The sequence below is a fragment of the Ursus americanus genome, chromosome 7, assembly GCF_024610735.1.
Source record: "Ursus americanus isolate L20-20 chromosome 7, mUrsAme1.1.p, whole genome shotgun sequence".
NCBI classification, from domain to species: domain Eukaryota; kingdom Metazoa; phylum Chordata; class Mammalia; order Carnivora; family Ursidae; genus Ursus; species Ursus americanus.
In genome coordinates this window covers 57,143,667-57,158,753 of record NC_142133.1, presented here as the reverse complement: position 1 = coordinate 57,158,753, position 15,087 = coordinate 57,143,667, and the positions used below count along the sequence as shown (strand labels likewise).

General features: G+C 39.8%; 2 protein-coding genes across 6 annotated transcripts in view; one reads left to right on the top strand and one right to left on the bottom strand.

The window, feature by feature from the left end:
* NDUFAF7 (NADH:ubiquinone oxidoreductase complex assembly factor 7) overlaps positions 1 to 15,087 on the top strand; it is a 43,714-nt gene that overhangs the window by 14,596 nt on the left and 14,031 nt on the right. For 2 of the 3 annotated variants that reach the window (XR_015725285.1, XR_015725284.1), the window contains exons 5-10: positions 2,441 to 2,654; positions 3,471 to 3,529; positions 4,225 to 4,335; positions 8,272 to 8,415; positions 9,468 to 9,641; positions 10,155 to 10,438. Coding sequence is in view for 1 of the 3 variants with exons in the window: in XM_045809064.2 (XP_045665020.2) it covers positions 2,441 to 2,654; positions 3,471 to 3,529; positions 4,225 to 4,335; positions 8,272 to 8,415; positions 9,468 to 9,641; positions 10,155 to 10,367 (915 nt within the window). In the remaining 2 variants the exon portion in view is untranslated. Of the gene's footprint in view, positions 1 to 2,440; positions 2,655 to 3,470; positions 3,530 to 4,224; positions 4,336 to 8,271; positions 8,416 to 9,467; positions 9,642 to 10,154; positions 14,113 to 15,087 lie in introns of those variants that run through there. The other variant, XM_045809064.2, reaches the window with a different exon arrangement.
* The window catches only part of PRKD3 (protein kinase D3), an 83,425-nt gene continuing 80,522 nt past the window's right edge, over positions 12,185 to 15,087 (bottom strand). For 2 of the 3 annotated variants that reach the window (XM_045809061.2, XM_045809063.2), the window contains exon 19: positions 14,082 to 14,774. In XM_045809061.2, coding sequence (XP_045665017.1) covers positions 14,601 to 14,774 — 174 coding nt within the window. In that variant the 3' untranslated portion in view covers positions 14,082 to 14,600. The other variant, XM_045809062.2, reaches the window with a different exon arrangement.

The following is a 15,087-nucleotide window of genomic DNA, read 5'->3' as shown; positions in this document are numbered from 1 at the left end:
AAAGAGAGGGACAAGGCAAGCCACAAAGTGGGAGGAGTTATTTGCAACACATATAACTAACAAAGAACTGGTAGTTAGAATACATAAAGAATTGCTGTCAGTTGTTAAGGTGGTGACAGATAACTCTATAGAAAAGTCAGGCTAAAGGTGTGAACAGGCCCATCATGAAAGAGGAAATCCACATGGCCAGGAAAACAAAAAAAATGCTCAGACTGGTTGGGAGTCAGGGAAATGAAAGTTAAAATTACCGTGAGGTGCCACTGTACCCTCAAAATGAGATTTGGCAGCACCAAGGGTGGGTGAGGATGGGGAGATGTGGGGCGCTGGGGACTCGCATACACTGTAAGAGTGTAATTAGGTGCTTACTGGGCTCATCTGCTCATGTGAAAGTTCTGATACTGTATGACCCAGCGGTTTTACTGCTAGGCCTATGAGTACGGGAACGAGGGCATGTATGTACCAGGATACGTGTTCAAGAAGACAGCATTGTTTAGAATAGCAAAAAACCTGGAAACGACCCAAATGACTATCAGTGGGAAAATCAGTAAATTGCGGTACAGTCATACAGTGGCGTTCCAAGGCTCATGCAGGAATCACAGCAGAATGCACGGTGTTCAGATGAAACTCGGCATCTTGCTGAGTGAAAACAGCGGTTTGTACAAGACTTCATACCATATGGTTATATTATATAAATCCCCAAATAGTCAGCATTAAACAATATGTGTTTGGCGATACAGACATGTTCAGTAACATTTATAAAGAAAAAGCAGGAAATTATCAACTCCTGATTGAGAACCGGTGGTGACCTCTGAGGGTGAGGGAGGACATGGGGGCTCCTACGGGAAGGGTCAGGTCACTTTCCTTTAATCAGAGATAGTTGATATCTTTCCGTGTATTGTTCTTTCTTCCATTCTACCTAACACTTTCTAAAAACATTAAAAAGGAATATTGTTTATAATACATGATAAGTACTTGTATTTATTAAGCTTTTGTAGTTACACTGTTTTGGACTCCATTAGTCTTTTTTTTATCTTATGTGTATCTGGCAATTCAGTGTAAAAAACACATATTCAGTATACATTTAAATGTCTTGATGCTGTATGATTTTTGCTTGAAATTAGGAATCGAAGGCTTTTAAAAAATTTATAACATCTGACAAATAATCCTGATTATATCATATTTGGGGGATTAAAGAAACCAACCACTGATTTAGGTTTCTGGGGCTCTATTTTATCTCTCTTTAAATTGGCAAAGTCATTTGAATAAATATTTAATAAGGTTCTCAAATAATACTGTCTTGTTTCAAGTACTTTAAAAATCAAGCCCACAGCTTTTAAAATGTATAAAGGATGCTTCCCTAGATCAAGTCCTAAGAACCTCAAAAAGCCAAAGAATTTAAAGGAATGTTAAGAAAATAGACAAAGACATATTTATAGACTTGCTTTCGTTTCTTGATCATAATTTCTGAAGGATTTTTCTCTTGGGAAGTTTTTCTATTTGTAGTTTCTTTCTTTCTTTTTTTTTTTTTTTTTAAAGATTTTATTTATTTATTTGACAGAGACAGCCAGCGAGAGAGGGAACACAGGCAGGGGGAGTGGGAGAGGAAGAAGCAGGCTCCCAGTGGAGGAGCCTGATGTGGGGCTCGATCCCAGAACCCTGGGATCACGCCCTGATCCGAAGGCAGACGCTTAATGACTGTGCCACCAGGTGCCCCACTATTTGTAGTTTCATTTCAAAATGAAATTTGGAAAAATCATCTTGTCCTTATTATCAGTCTATACCTGCATATTCAGATCTCAGAAGTAGGAGGCAAATCACCAATGAAAATTAAGTTCAGATGAAAAATACTATTGATGTCCTATATGCTTTGGCATTCAATTTTTAGCATTGAAACATTGACAAAGTGTTAGTATATTTCTTTTTTTCCTTATGTTTACAACAGCAATAAAAATGTGTGTAGCCAAGAGAAAATTAAAAATGTGAAAGAATTACAAAGTTAAACTGTCAGGTTTTTAGGGCCACTCAGATTTTATTTCCTGAGGATACAGGTTAAATGTCTCAAAGATGAGATTATTTCATAGACACAGCAGCTTTATAAAATCAAGCGTATAGATACAAGTTATTTTCTCGTTCTCCTTTAGATCCCTCTATCTGCTTATTTATTGGATGTTAAATCTTTAATTTTCATTTATAGTCAATCTAATTTTTATCGTTAGGAAACCAAACTGTGTACCGTTCATCTCTTCTGTGGACAACGTGTAATAATGGATAGGTTATGATTCTCATTGACTGCTGGAGAGTGGCTTGTGTGAAGAACAAATTCTTCCGAAATCCAATTTTATTCCTGTAACATGAGCAAATTATTGAGGTAAATGGTTAGAAAATCTCAAATCTCCTCAACACATTGTATTTTGCCATTTTCCCCTTCTTTTGTGTTTAGGTCTTCAGTCAGCTTGGATCTGTGCTGAAAAACTGTGACATTTCAATACATCTGGTAGAGGTGAGCGAGAAATTGAGTGAGATTCAAGCATTAACACTGACTGAAGAGAAGGTCCCGGTAGAGCGAAATGCTGGATCCCCCGTATATATGAAAGGTGTTACTAAATCTGGGATTCCAATCTCATGGTACCGAGATCTGCACGATGTTCCAAGAGGTAATTATTTTACACGACGTCATGAAATCATTTTGACCGCATCCCATCCCAGCAATGATAGGAGACCAGAGCCGCAGAGGACACACTAATAGATTGAGTTAGTGCCGCTGGGTCCCTTACTCATGGGGAAGAGCGAATCCTTTTCTCGAAAGAGCATTGTGTTAGGAAATAACATGGCTAACAAAAGCAGCAATGGATTTCAGGTGCTTTTGCGAAAACAACAGTGTCGATCTCTGTTGTACCTTTTAGTTTTTCCTGACCGCTAAGAGTTCTGATGCCAAGCAGCCCCACGCGGTGGGGCCTCATGGGAGCAGCGCTGGGTGGCTTTAGTTTAACTGGCTCATCTTTTGAACATTCTTGCTGGCCTTCAGAGGGGAGGGAGGACCCCTGCACCGGGCAGGCGTCCTGTGTTGGTGAGTCCCTGCTCACACCTGAAGGGGCGTCTGGTCGTGGGCAAGCCACCGCAGCCGGCCCTGGGCTCAGCTGTCTTGGACGATTTTAGCAAGTTCAGAGCCTCTTTGAACTAACAAATTTGAGTTCTGATTTCTTTCACGCTTGGCGAGGGATAAAAGATTAAATTGGTAATTGAGATACTTTGGCTGTCTGATCCTGCCATGTGGAAAATGAGAACAGGAGTGTTCTTTTGTCTGTCCTGCGTAGGGGGTGAGGACCGGGACGATTGTCTGTAGTGATGGCTGCGGGAGCAGCACGGGCTCCGACACAAAGGACTAGGCATTTTCTTCTTGTTAGTGCTCAAAAGAACGAATCAGTATTGCCTTAAAAATGCTGAAACTTTTTTTTTCTGTTTTTATATAGGGTACAGCTTTTATCTTGCGCATGAATTTTTGGACGTTCTTCCTGTGCATAAGTTTCAGGTATTGATGGGATAAAGTCATTAATTGAATAACAAAGGGCCTTATGTTGTAAGAATCAACATTTATAGTATTTGATTATTGTTAAAATTAACTATATTTGGAATTCTGATGAATAGGAATAATTGAAAAGCAAAAGTGAAATGTCAAGTAGAACCTTCGTTCTCTTAGGATAACTAGTAAGAAGGCTATTTCTCCAGGGATGAAGATGTGCGGGAATATAAGATGGTAAATGGCTGTAGTACGAGGAACGGTGACATTTTAGCAAACAGTTTTAATATCCAAAGATTAAACTGTTTCCTCATTGAAGTTGCAGTGAGCAGATTGAAGACTCGGTGGCAGTGTATGTGCACTGGTCATTTCTGAGGCTAAGAGCCTGTATTGATTTGTTGGCCGAAGCTGCCGATTGGTCCTTCGGGGCTGTTTTCCATTGTCGGGGCACTTGCCAGGCCGCTCGTTCTCTCTCCGCGGCGCCGCCCCTTACCTAACCAACAGCAGCGGTTTGCGCCTTCCCGTCGACTCCTACTGTTCAGAGGAACGAAGTGTTGTGTTTAAATGATTTTAAGTGGTAAAGTACTCTGTGAATATGAGTCATCTGTCATGTACGGTCGGAGGAGAAAAATAAGTTATTTTTAGTAGAGGCAATTCTGAGGAAAAGCCCGGTGAAAATTTGTTTTTATGCATTATTTTGTGTTTAGAAAACACCACGAGGATGGCGAGAAGTAGTCATTGATGTCGATCCGCAAGTTTCTGATAAGCTGCGGTTTGTTCTGGCGCCTTGTGTCACCCCAGCGGAAGTCTTCATCCAAGTAGGAAGGTTTTTCTTCTTAGATTATCGCCAGCCAGATCTTTGTAGTCTTGTTTTCGGGGTTCCTGTTTGTGTTCCTTGACGGGGGAGGGGAGAGTTGCTCATAACATCTGAGGTGCTTTATTACCAGCGAACAGTGGAGGATCTCGAGTCGGGAGCCCGGCTCTGGATGGCAGCATCCAGACGTAGCGGGAGAAGGGGGTTAGGACGCGCTCTCCCCCAGCAAGCGCCTTACCTTCCCCCGCGCTCAGTGCCCTCTGCGGGTCCGAGTGTTGTCTGCCTGCCCCGCGGAGCTCGAGGGCTGGGGACACAGCTGCTTAGCGCTTTGTATGTAGTGCTCTGAATTTCCTCAGTGAATTCTCAAAACAACTTTGTTATTAGTCCGATTGAGTTTGATTCTAGACTACCAGAATGGTACAATTTCTGCTTTCTGTTGACCTCAAGGAATAATCATAAGAGACTTTCTATCTTGGGGTTGTGTTTAGGGGTTCAGAAAACCCGATACTTGTCAGGAATGTTTGGGCTTTAGATTGCCTATTTTATTTATTTTTATTTTTAAAAATCTTTTAAAGAATGGTGATAATTTTTAATAGTTTACAGCTACAGTATCAAGTCTTATATGTGTAAATATAGTTACACAAAATAAATATCCATATGGCAAAACATCTGCCTCTAGACAGAAAGTATCTTTGCAAGTAAATAAACTAACGGCTTTAAATAGTAAGGAAGAAAAACAGATGAGGTAATTTTTCATCTAAAGTGACTATAGCCTATATTAGGGCCACCTGGGTGGCTCAGTCAGTTAAGCATCTGCCTTTGGCTCAGGTCATGATCCACGGGACCTGGGGATTGAGCCCCGCGTCGGGCTCTCTCCTCAGTGGGGAGTCTGTTTCTCCTTCCCCCTCTGCCCCTCCCCCTGCTCATGTTCTCTTCTCTCCCTCAAATAAATAAAATCTTAAAAAAATAATAGGGGGGGTGCCTGGGTGGCTCAGTCGTTAAGCGTCTGCCTTCGGCTCAGGGCGTGATCCCGGCGTTCTGGGATCGAGCCCCACATCAGGCTCCTCTGCTGGGAGCCTGCCTCTTCCCCTCCCACTCCCCCTGCTTGTGTTCCCTCTCTCGCTGGCTATCTCTCTCTTTGTCAAATGGATAAATAAAATCTTTAAAAATAATAATAATAATAAAGTGACTATAAACCTGTATTAAAACATTCTTACTATAAGAGTTCAAATAGTTATGAAAGCCTTGTCTCATAACCTAAAAATATAACTTTAGTATACATTTTCAAACTAAACAAAAAATATTTTAATTATAGATAGGTAAAATAAGATTATTTTTGCTGTAATTCAATCATGACATTATGTTTTTATATACATATATATATGGGGACTTTGTTGATAGCCTGGCCTTTTAACAATAAAAAAGTGAAATTCATGAAACCTTTCTAAGAGTCTACATATTATTCTAATGCAAATTATATATATATATATATATATATATATATATATATATATGTATATATATACATATACATATATTTTTTTTAATCGGATTTTCAGTCTGGATGAGCAATCCATTCTCTTTTTTTAAAAAAAGTATATCCCAACTATGTAAAACATGCTTAATTTGTCTTAAAAGATCACTTCTTATAAGATGTACACTGACTAGTATGAGAAAGGGCATTTTATAGATTTTAGAAACTTCTTTAGATGGGGCGCCTGGGCAGCTCAGTTGGTTAAGCATCTGACTCTTGATTTTGGCTCAGGTCGTGATCTCAGATGGTGAGATTGAGCCCAGCGTCAGGCTCACACACTGACGTGGGGTCTGTTTAAGATTCTGTCTCCCCCTCTCCTCCTCCCCCTCCCACCCCTCTCTCTCCCTCCCTCTAAAAAAAAAAAATGCTTTCATTTCTTGTCAAGTTACTTTAGAGTATTTGTTTTACTAAGCTTTAATTACGGCGGTGAAAGTCTAAATCACTTTTTTCTATTATTTCTCATTATACAAAATCCCCATGCTCCTTATGTTTTAACATTCTACCTGCAAGAATCTTCCTGGAACTGAATAACCTCTGTAAGACCGACAGGAACATAATTCAATGAAGGTCATCTGAATAGAATAGATTGCCTCTTTTAAAAAGGTCTACTTTCTGGACTGTGGCTGATAACTTCTTCGTTAGAAGTTATTTACTTCAAAAGCTCAGGAGCCTTTTTTTTTTTTTTTTAAGATTTTATTTATTTGTCAGAAAGAGAGGCAGGCAGAGGGAGATGCAGGCTCCCTGCTGAGCAAGAAGCCTGTTGCAGGACTCAGTCTCAGGGCCCTGGGATCCTGACCTGAGCCGAAGGCAGCTGCTTAACCAACTGAGCCACCCAGGTCTTAGCACAAAAGCTTTTAAACATGAACCTATCAATTAAGGGTTTTTTGTTTGTTTGTTTGTTTTTGTTTTTTTTTTTGCAGAGCGTAAGTAAGTTAAAATATCAGTCTGAGTACTTGTGAACATTTCTATTTTTTCTTATTCTGGTTACCCAATTTTACCTGAGTGAGAAGCAAATTCATAGCTACCAAGAGCTGACTCCTTGGCCCTGGGAGATGTGATTGTTTTTAGTTCTTGACTTTAGTAGTACTCACTTATGAAAGAGGGAGTGATGATTTTTCCCTCTCATTTGAATGGGCTGAATGGTAAAAGAATCTGCCATCTTGAAGAGTGGTCTAAGATGGTAAGAATGTCAGCATGGTATGCTGGGGTGTGTCAGCTTATGCCCGAAGTGGCTATAACTTCATGGTTTTTATAGTTCAACCATAATAATTTATTTAATAGAACTGGGGACTAAGTAGTTTATTGTTTGATTTAATGAGGAAACACTCTGAAAGTTTAACTTGTTTCTAGTTAAGTAGTAGGAAGAGAAGAGACTCAAGAGCTAAGTGTGTGACGCCATATCTGTTAGCTTTGTGCCATTACAGGCAAGATCAGGGTAGGTTAGTACTTCTTTTTTTTTGTTTTTTTCTAAGATTTATTTATTTTAGAGAGAGAGAGCATGTGAGCCTGTGTGAGCCAGGGGGAGGAGCAGAGGGAGAGGGAATCCTCAAGCAGATTCCCTGCTGAGTGGGGGAGCCTGACAGAGGGCTCCATCCCAGGACCCTGAGGTCATGACCTGAGCTACTAACTGACTGAGCTACCCAGGCGCCTCAGTACTTCACTTTTAAGAGAGTGTTAGGAAGAAACAAAGTTATTGTATGTTTTCATAATGAAGGAAAAGTTTTTTCCCATTTCCTCAGGGATTAGGAAAGTTCATGTATACTAGTCAGTTGACAAGTTGTAATATTGTCATTTCACTTTTTAGATTAATAGGCACTTATTGAGAACCCTTTTAGTAAATAGTTGAACATTTTGGGAGGGCCTCAGGTACACTGACAGGTTTATAAGCTGAGGTTTCTAAATAGAGGGCGTATCATTGGAATACCTTTGCCCCAGCAGAAGGCATCATAATATACTTGCTTGTTAGGGTCTGTTATATTGGGTTTATTGCATTTGTTCTTTCAGCACAAATTTTTGAGTGTCTGTTATTTGCCAGGCACTGTTCTAGGCAGACAAAAATTCCTTTCCCACACGTTCAACCCAGGGAAATATATTTATATGAATTATGAGAATAATATCACTGTAAATAAAATGATAATGTATTGGTCATCTAGGAGTTTGGGAGAGTATATGCCTTTTTATAAAAGGGACTAAAATTAAAATGTCTGTAAACAGTGAACAGCATCAGAGCACTAAGGAGTTCTGTATAATAAAAAGGATGTCCTGTGAAAGGTTGAGTGTAGACAACATAATGCATATTGGGAAGGAATTTATTTTTACTGTAACTAAGAAATGCTCATTGTAGAAAAACTCTTAGAAAACCGTTCTTTTCAGTGATGCACTTTGATTCATCTGTTCCCTTACTAGCGTGATGAGATGCGGGACCACGTGGAAGTGTGTCCTGAGGCCGGCGTTATCGTTCAGGAGCTTTCTCAGCGCATTGCACTAGCCGGAGGTGCCGCACTGATCGCGGATTATGGTCATGACGGAACAAAGACAGATACCTTCCGAGTATGTATGACTCAGTAACATGACTTACCTAAGTTCATCGGTATCAGCCACTAAGCTGTTAGGTTTGAAACTCGTTGAAGATCCCTACCTTTGGTTTCTAAGGTGCCCAGCCTTGTACTATTACATTATTTGTAATGAATATTAATTCATATAGTTATAATTGCCCTTAACCGTAGGATTTCAGTCCAGACTGGCCTTGGAGCAGGGTCTGAATCATCTACGTTTGTCTTCAGCTGCAGAACCTAGGTCTGCATAGGTCCTACTTAGCATCTGAATAATACAAATGGGAAGATTTTCTTCAAGTTCTTAACAATTCTTCCCCCTCCATTTAAAAAAATGTTTAGTAGTACTTCGCAGATTTGCTCTAGCTATTGTGATCGGGCTTTTCCTACCATATTTTCAGTCTTTTTTCCTTTCTGGATGTGTTCTTTTTTTCTTCCTGAGCACCCTTTATGTTCCTTATCAGTTGTGTTCAGTGTGCTTTAATTGAAATACATTTAACTGGATACTACTATTAGTCATTTTCTAGATGTGTGGTTCTCAATTTCTAATTTTATTGTATCTAAAAAAACAAAAAGCAAAAAAACCCTAGAGTTTTTTTTAAAATGCTGATCCCCTACCCCTACTTCTAGGATTCTGATTCAGTAGGTCTGGGCAGAGCGCAGAGTCTCGGGGGATTCTGATGCACGTAGTTGAGGATACACTTTGTCAGACACCATGTAGAGTCTGGTGGAAGTTTCACTTGATTCTAGTAAGAAGTCAGCTCACGTGGTGAACTGGTGGGCTCTCTACTCCATCAGCACGGCAGTCACGGAATGGGGAAGGCGGCGTGTTCAGGCTCTCCAGTGCCGTACTTTACAGCGGAGTTTCCATGTGGCGCCCCATTTGAGGAAAGGGTGCTAGTGTATTAAGAGTTTGTAAACCATTGATTTAGGCTATGTTTTTCTTTTTAACAGTTATGTGAAATGTACTAAAATGATAGCATTTCTTTGATCTTGATAATGATAACCATAAAGGAACAAAAACTCATCATTTTAAAAATTATGTTCAAGGGGTTTTGTGGCCACAAGCTTCATGACGTCTTGACTGCCCCGGGAACAGCAGACCTCACAGCCGACGTGGACTTCAGTTATCTGCGCAGAATGGCAGAGGGACAAGTGGCTTCTCTGGGGCCAATAAAACAACAGACGTTTTTAAAAAATATGGGCATCGATGTCCGGCTGAAGGTAAGGATTTTTTTCACGATCATTACATCTTTTCATTTTGTAATATCTCACAGAAATGTCTCAAGTAGTAAGTTCCCGCGGCCTCGGTGCTCTGCTTGGTCAGCAGGCCCTGGGTACTGTGTCTTTGCGGTAGTGTAGGGCCTCGTGCAGCCAGCTGCCCGGGGTGGGGCCGCTGTGCACACCACACCCCTGCATCTCCGCACGAGTTAGAATGAAGACTTCCGAGTAGTGTTCATGTCCAGTAAGAAAACTTGACTTTGTTCATGGGATGAATTTTTGAAGTGTCCTGAACAGTGTAGATCAAACCACCTGGGAATGTTTGTTAAACATAGAAATCCACAGGTGTGGGTCTTAGCAACCTGTGTTTTTAATAAGCACCCCATGATTCTGAGGCGGGTGATGAGAAATCCCACCCGAAGCCCTGCTTCACTGAGTAGCCCGCGGTCATTAGCATTGCTGCGTGTACCTAGGGATCCTGCTGGTTATTTTTACTAAGACGTTTTTTCTCTTCAGGTTCTTTTAGCCAAATCAGATGAGCCGGCCAGACAGCAGTTACTTCAAGGGTATGATATGTTAATGAACCCTAAGAAGATGGGAGAAAGATTTAACTTTTTTGCCTTGCTGCCTCATCAGAGACTTCATGGTAGAAGCCATCCGATGAATGCGCGTCCGTCAAAACCCGCTGTGTCACCGGTAGCTGGGTTTGGCGAACTTGCCTGGCAGTGAGCTCAGTGTGGACATTTTACCCCTAAGTCTGCAGAAAGCAAAATAAAGGGAACACCTTTCACATATCACAGGTAAAATAAGTATTACAATATTTTATGTCTTTATAGCCATTAAAAATAGACCATCTTACATACAGTACAGCTAAATATTGATCTTTTAAGGTGTGTCTGGCTTTTGGCACAATTGTGTGCTTTCAGCTTGATGAAACAAGTTACTGAGAAACTGAGTGTCCTTTAATAAGACTAGTTGCTGTATTTTTATTTTAAAAAGTAAACAGGAACACCAGTTGGTTTAACAAAAACTGGAAACCTAACTGGCCTTTCACAGGGAATGGATTATATAGAACTATCTGTACATTATTTTAAAAAATGAGGTTGAGCAATATGTTCTGACCCATCTCTAACAATGTGGTAAGTGAAGAAAGTACAGTGGAGAAGGTTTTATAGTTATGATTCCATTTTTGTTGGGGGAAAAGCCACCTTTGAAGAAATCCTTGTAACTAATTTCATAGAAATTAATATATTAGTGCAGACTGGTTGTTTTCTGTGGTAGTCACTTGTATATAGGAAGTAAGAAAAGGATGTCCAGTAATTACTATTAAATATCCCATGTGCAAGTGGGTTTGAAGGTGGAAATCATTCTCCCTTGTGGTAAATTTTTTACCCTCTCCTTCTGTGAATTTTATAGTTAAAAAAAAAATTAGGGGTGCCTGGATGGCTCAGTCTGAGGAGTGTCTGACTCTTGATTTCAACTCAGGTCATGGTCCCCGGGGGTCGTGGGATCTCCAGTCCCACGTCAGGCTCCATATTCAGTGTGGAGTTTGCTTGGGATTCTCCCTCTCCCTCCTTCAAAATAAGTAAGTAAAATCTTAAATTGAGTCCCAGCAAAACTAGTAAACCGAACATGTCCCTGAGATATGTTAGAGTAAATGTAGACTACACAGCAGGAATAATTTTCTGATTTGAGCTAATTCTCCCTCATTTTCAGATAAATGTCGTTTTCATTCCGTAAGTTCTCATTCTTTGGTTCACAGAACGTTTATATTACTACCAGATACATACTTTCTGAAGAATTGTTATATTGGCAAAACAAATTTACAGTGAGATGAAAGGAAAAGGGTATTAGCCATATGTTTTGAACGTACAGCTTAACCACACATTGAGTTCACTGGCAGTGATCAGCTCTCGGCTTTCTCTTGCTGGTTTGGTTTAACTCAGAACAGGACTAGCATTCTGTATCTCGCTCTAAAGTATGAAGGTAAACGGTTTATTTTTCATATGCTGCCCGCCTGGGGCCATTTGTAGTCACCCTTAATTTTTTCCATATTTTCTTTTATCAAAGACTTGGCTGGAGAATTTTTGGGAGCCGAAAATGCCCAACGTTGGCCCCTCTCAATTATTTAATAGTTTTTATAATTAATGGGAGGAATCAGGCAATGCCTTGTATCTTAAAACCTAGAAAGTTTACTTTGAATGGTCTTTGGCTTATTTAAGTCAAGTCTTGTAGCAGTTACAATAGTTGAATATTTGATGGTAGCTCCTGAAAAATTCATAGTTGTTATAATTCTAAACTTTCATGCCAAGAAATAAGACCTCCAGATAATTACCTCAAATTTCATATAAAATTGAAATGATGAGTTTTTTATTTTAGGTAGTTAAAAAAAATCAGTGTTTTAAATATAGCATTAGTTCCATTTACAAATACTATTTCCAAAATAATTCTTTTACCAAGGTCTGGGAAAATAACACAACCAAATAAAATTTTCTTTGGATACCTCTACTAGAGATAGGCTCAGGTTTTCACGTGGAAAAGTATGGTGATATGGAAATACATTTTATTATCAAGCTTCTTCGAGGATATTTACAAAAAGTGGGATGTAACAAAAAATATAAAAATGTACTGAACAGTATCATTATAGACTACTTTGTACATTATCAAATGCTTCTAACAATTATTTTCTTATACAAAAACTTCAAGACCAAAAAAAAGGGTTATGCAGGTTATACAGTATCTGGAGTAACTGACTCGACCCCAGATTATCTGACAGTGCCTTTACAAATTTTTTTAGAAAACTTCTTAGGCATTCAACAACACAAAAAGAGTGCAATTAATTTCATGGCTTGTAAAGTTTGATTATATAAGTATAGCAAACATCATTCCAGTTAATCTTCACCTTATGCAGTAAAACCACAATAGGGTGCCTAGGGACTGAGAATTACTCCATTTTAGCACATTGGTATGAACAGACTTACTTTGGACAGATTTGGGGAAGTCATCCTTTACCACAGAGAAAATACATTTCTAAAAGGTTTTGCAAAATTTGATTAAATGCTTTAAACTCCTATAGGAGAATGAAATACTGAGATGTCGACATTGTGGAGGGTTTCCTGGAGAGGTGTACGGGTAAGCAGGACAGCACAGTGCGGGGGGCGGGGGGTCAGAGGGACTGGAGCCACGCTGCCAGGGTTCACATCCACATACTGTGACCCTCCCAGCTGGTTACTGACTCTTCCTGTGCCTCAGTTTCCTGATCTGTGAGATGGAGTCCATAATGTGCTCACTTTGTGGCTGTTGTGAGGGTAAGTAAAACTGTGTACAGAGCTCAGAACAGAGGAGACTGCATGTTGGCTACTCTCTCTGCAGTTTTAGTCCCAGATAATGGAGTAGCTTCAGGACTCTCTCAAGGCCCTCTCTGGCTTCGACTGTATCCAGGGACATTCTTTTCTTTTGCTAGCTCAGATTCAGGGGGGCAAAGACAGTTAACACTTTCACAGTTTTTAGTTTATTCATACCCAGCCTGTCTTCACAACAGCATTGTGAGGGAGGGAGAGGCAAGAACTACGGTCTTCATTGTATAGACTGAGGGTCCTGAGGCTCAGACAGATTGGAGCCAAGACTTAAGATGGGATTTTCTGACTCCAAATCTTTAGCTCTTTTTGGGGGGGGGGGGAGTTTACAGTGATTACTGTGGAATGAAGAAACAAAAAGCCACTACTTTTTTTTAAATAAGTCGATGGTCCCAGATGTTAAACTTTTTTGGGGGAGAAAACTATTAGTAACTTTTTAAAAGCTATGAAAAAGTCTAACCTCTTAAACATTATATCTGAGTAGAAAAACACTTCTCTAGCGGGCTGCTGGTGCCGAAGTGTTAAAAAAAATATATGTTTATATATATATATATGTAAGGGTAGGCTACCGTTATCAGCAGAGCGAATGAAATAAATTGTTTCATGCTCCACCCCACCCACTCCCCCAAACTGCTTAAAATAATTTAAAAACATTCCCGATATCTGTAAAGCCTTCCAATAAGCTAAGGGAAGAAAAAAAGGATACACTGTTCTTCTCCGTAGGATTAACTGATCCTGCACTGGCCTTACTTTTAATAATTTTCTTCCTCAAATTATTCAACTCTGTGTAAAGATAAACTGTGTAATCCAAGTTCAGATCTATACTCCCGGAACGCTGGAAGGCAGCTGTGGCACTACCGTGGCGTCAGTGGGAACGGGAGTGCACGGCAGAGGAGCTGAGTGAGGAGCAGACAGACCAGCAGGCCCTCCTCCCGGTCCTGTGACACCAACTGTCCCAAATTATCTTAGAGGCCGTTCCAACATACTCACAAAAGGGGACTAACTTAATTTTTATGTTGTAGAGAGCATATTAAGAGTTCAGCTCCAAAGGTTAGGGATCATGGTTTTGGACTCTTCACTGACCTGGAAAAAAAAAAAAAAGGTAAAATCGCCCAGCATCTAGGAAACATTTCTGGGCACCTAGGAAAACCCCTGTGGCTCTGTGGTTCAACAAAATTTCACAGGAAATCTCATGCTGGTGGCCCCTCCTCAGTTCTCTCGTAAATGCAAGGTGGTTAGAGATGCAATGGCTGGACTCTCAGCTTTCCTTTTTCTCCTTTTTTAAAAATAATGCAAGAACAGGAAAGGGAAGATAAATTAAATGCCTCTATAGTACTAAAGTGAAGAAGTAGGAAAAAATACAAAAACCAGTCATTGCTATGCTATAAAAATTTATGAAAAGCTTCGTCTTGGTTCCATTGTGTACTTTTATTACTCAGTTTCCCCTCTTGTACCTACTCGTGATGAACTACAGTACTGGTGTCACTGATGCCTTATCGAATTTCCCCATGTCTCTGCGCGCTTGAAGAGGACAACCTATGAACAGTTGTGTAGCAAAATATCAGTCCCTAAAATGAAATCCTTCCTTACTGAAGTTAGCTAATAATTAAGGATCTTCTTCCATATCGTCTGGATTGGGAGCCATAATGAAGTGCTTTGGGTATACAAGGTTGTGGGTGTATGCATGTATTTCCCAGCGGGCATCGTCACTTTCATGTGTAATGTAACGTTCACCGATGCGAGTTTCAAATTCTCTAAGGTCAAGCCAAGTCTGATAGTCCTAGAAAAAAAATGAAGTGATTATAAAGTATAAAAGAAACAAAATACTGTGAACTTTTTTTTTCTTAGCACCCTAGTCACAAAATGGACAACCCAAACTCCAAAGTACTTGCTATACAGTAATATATTTGTAATATTTAAATTAGCAATGTTAAATACTTTTTCAAATTTAGAATCTCTACTGAAGTAACTAGTTTCTACAGCTAGAAAATAAAATTGCCCGACGCTTCTGAGATGGCTAATAATAATCACTAAAACATTCTGTTCTATACTCTGACCTTAAACCCATACCTTACTCCTCAAAATAGGGGAAA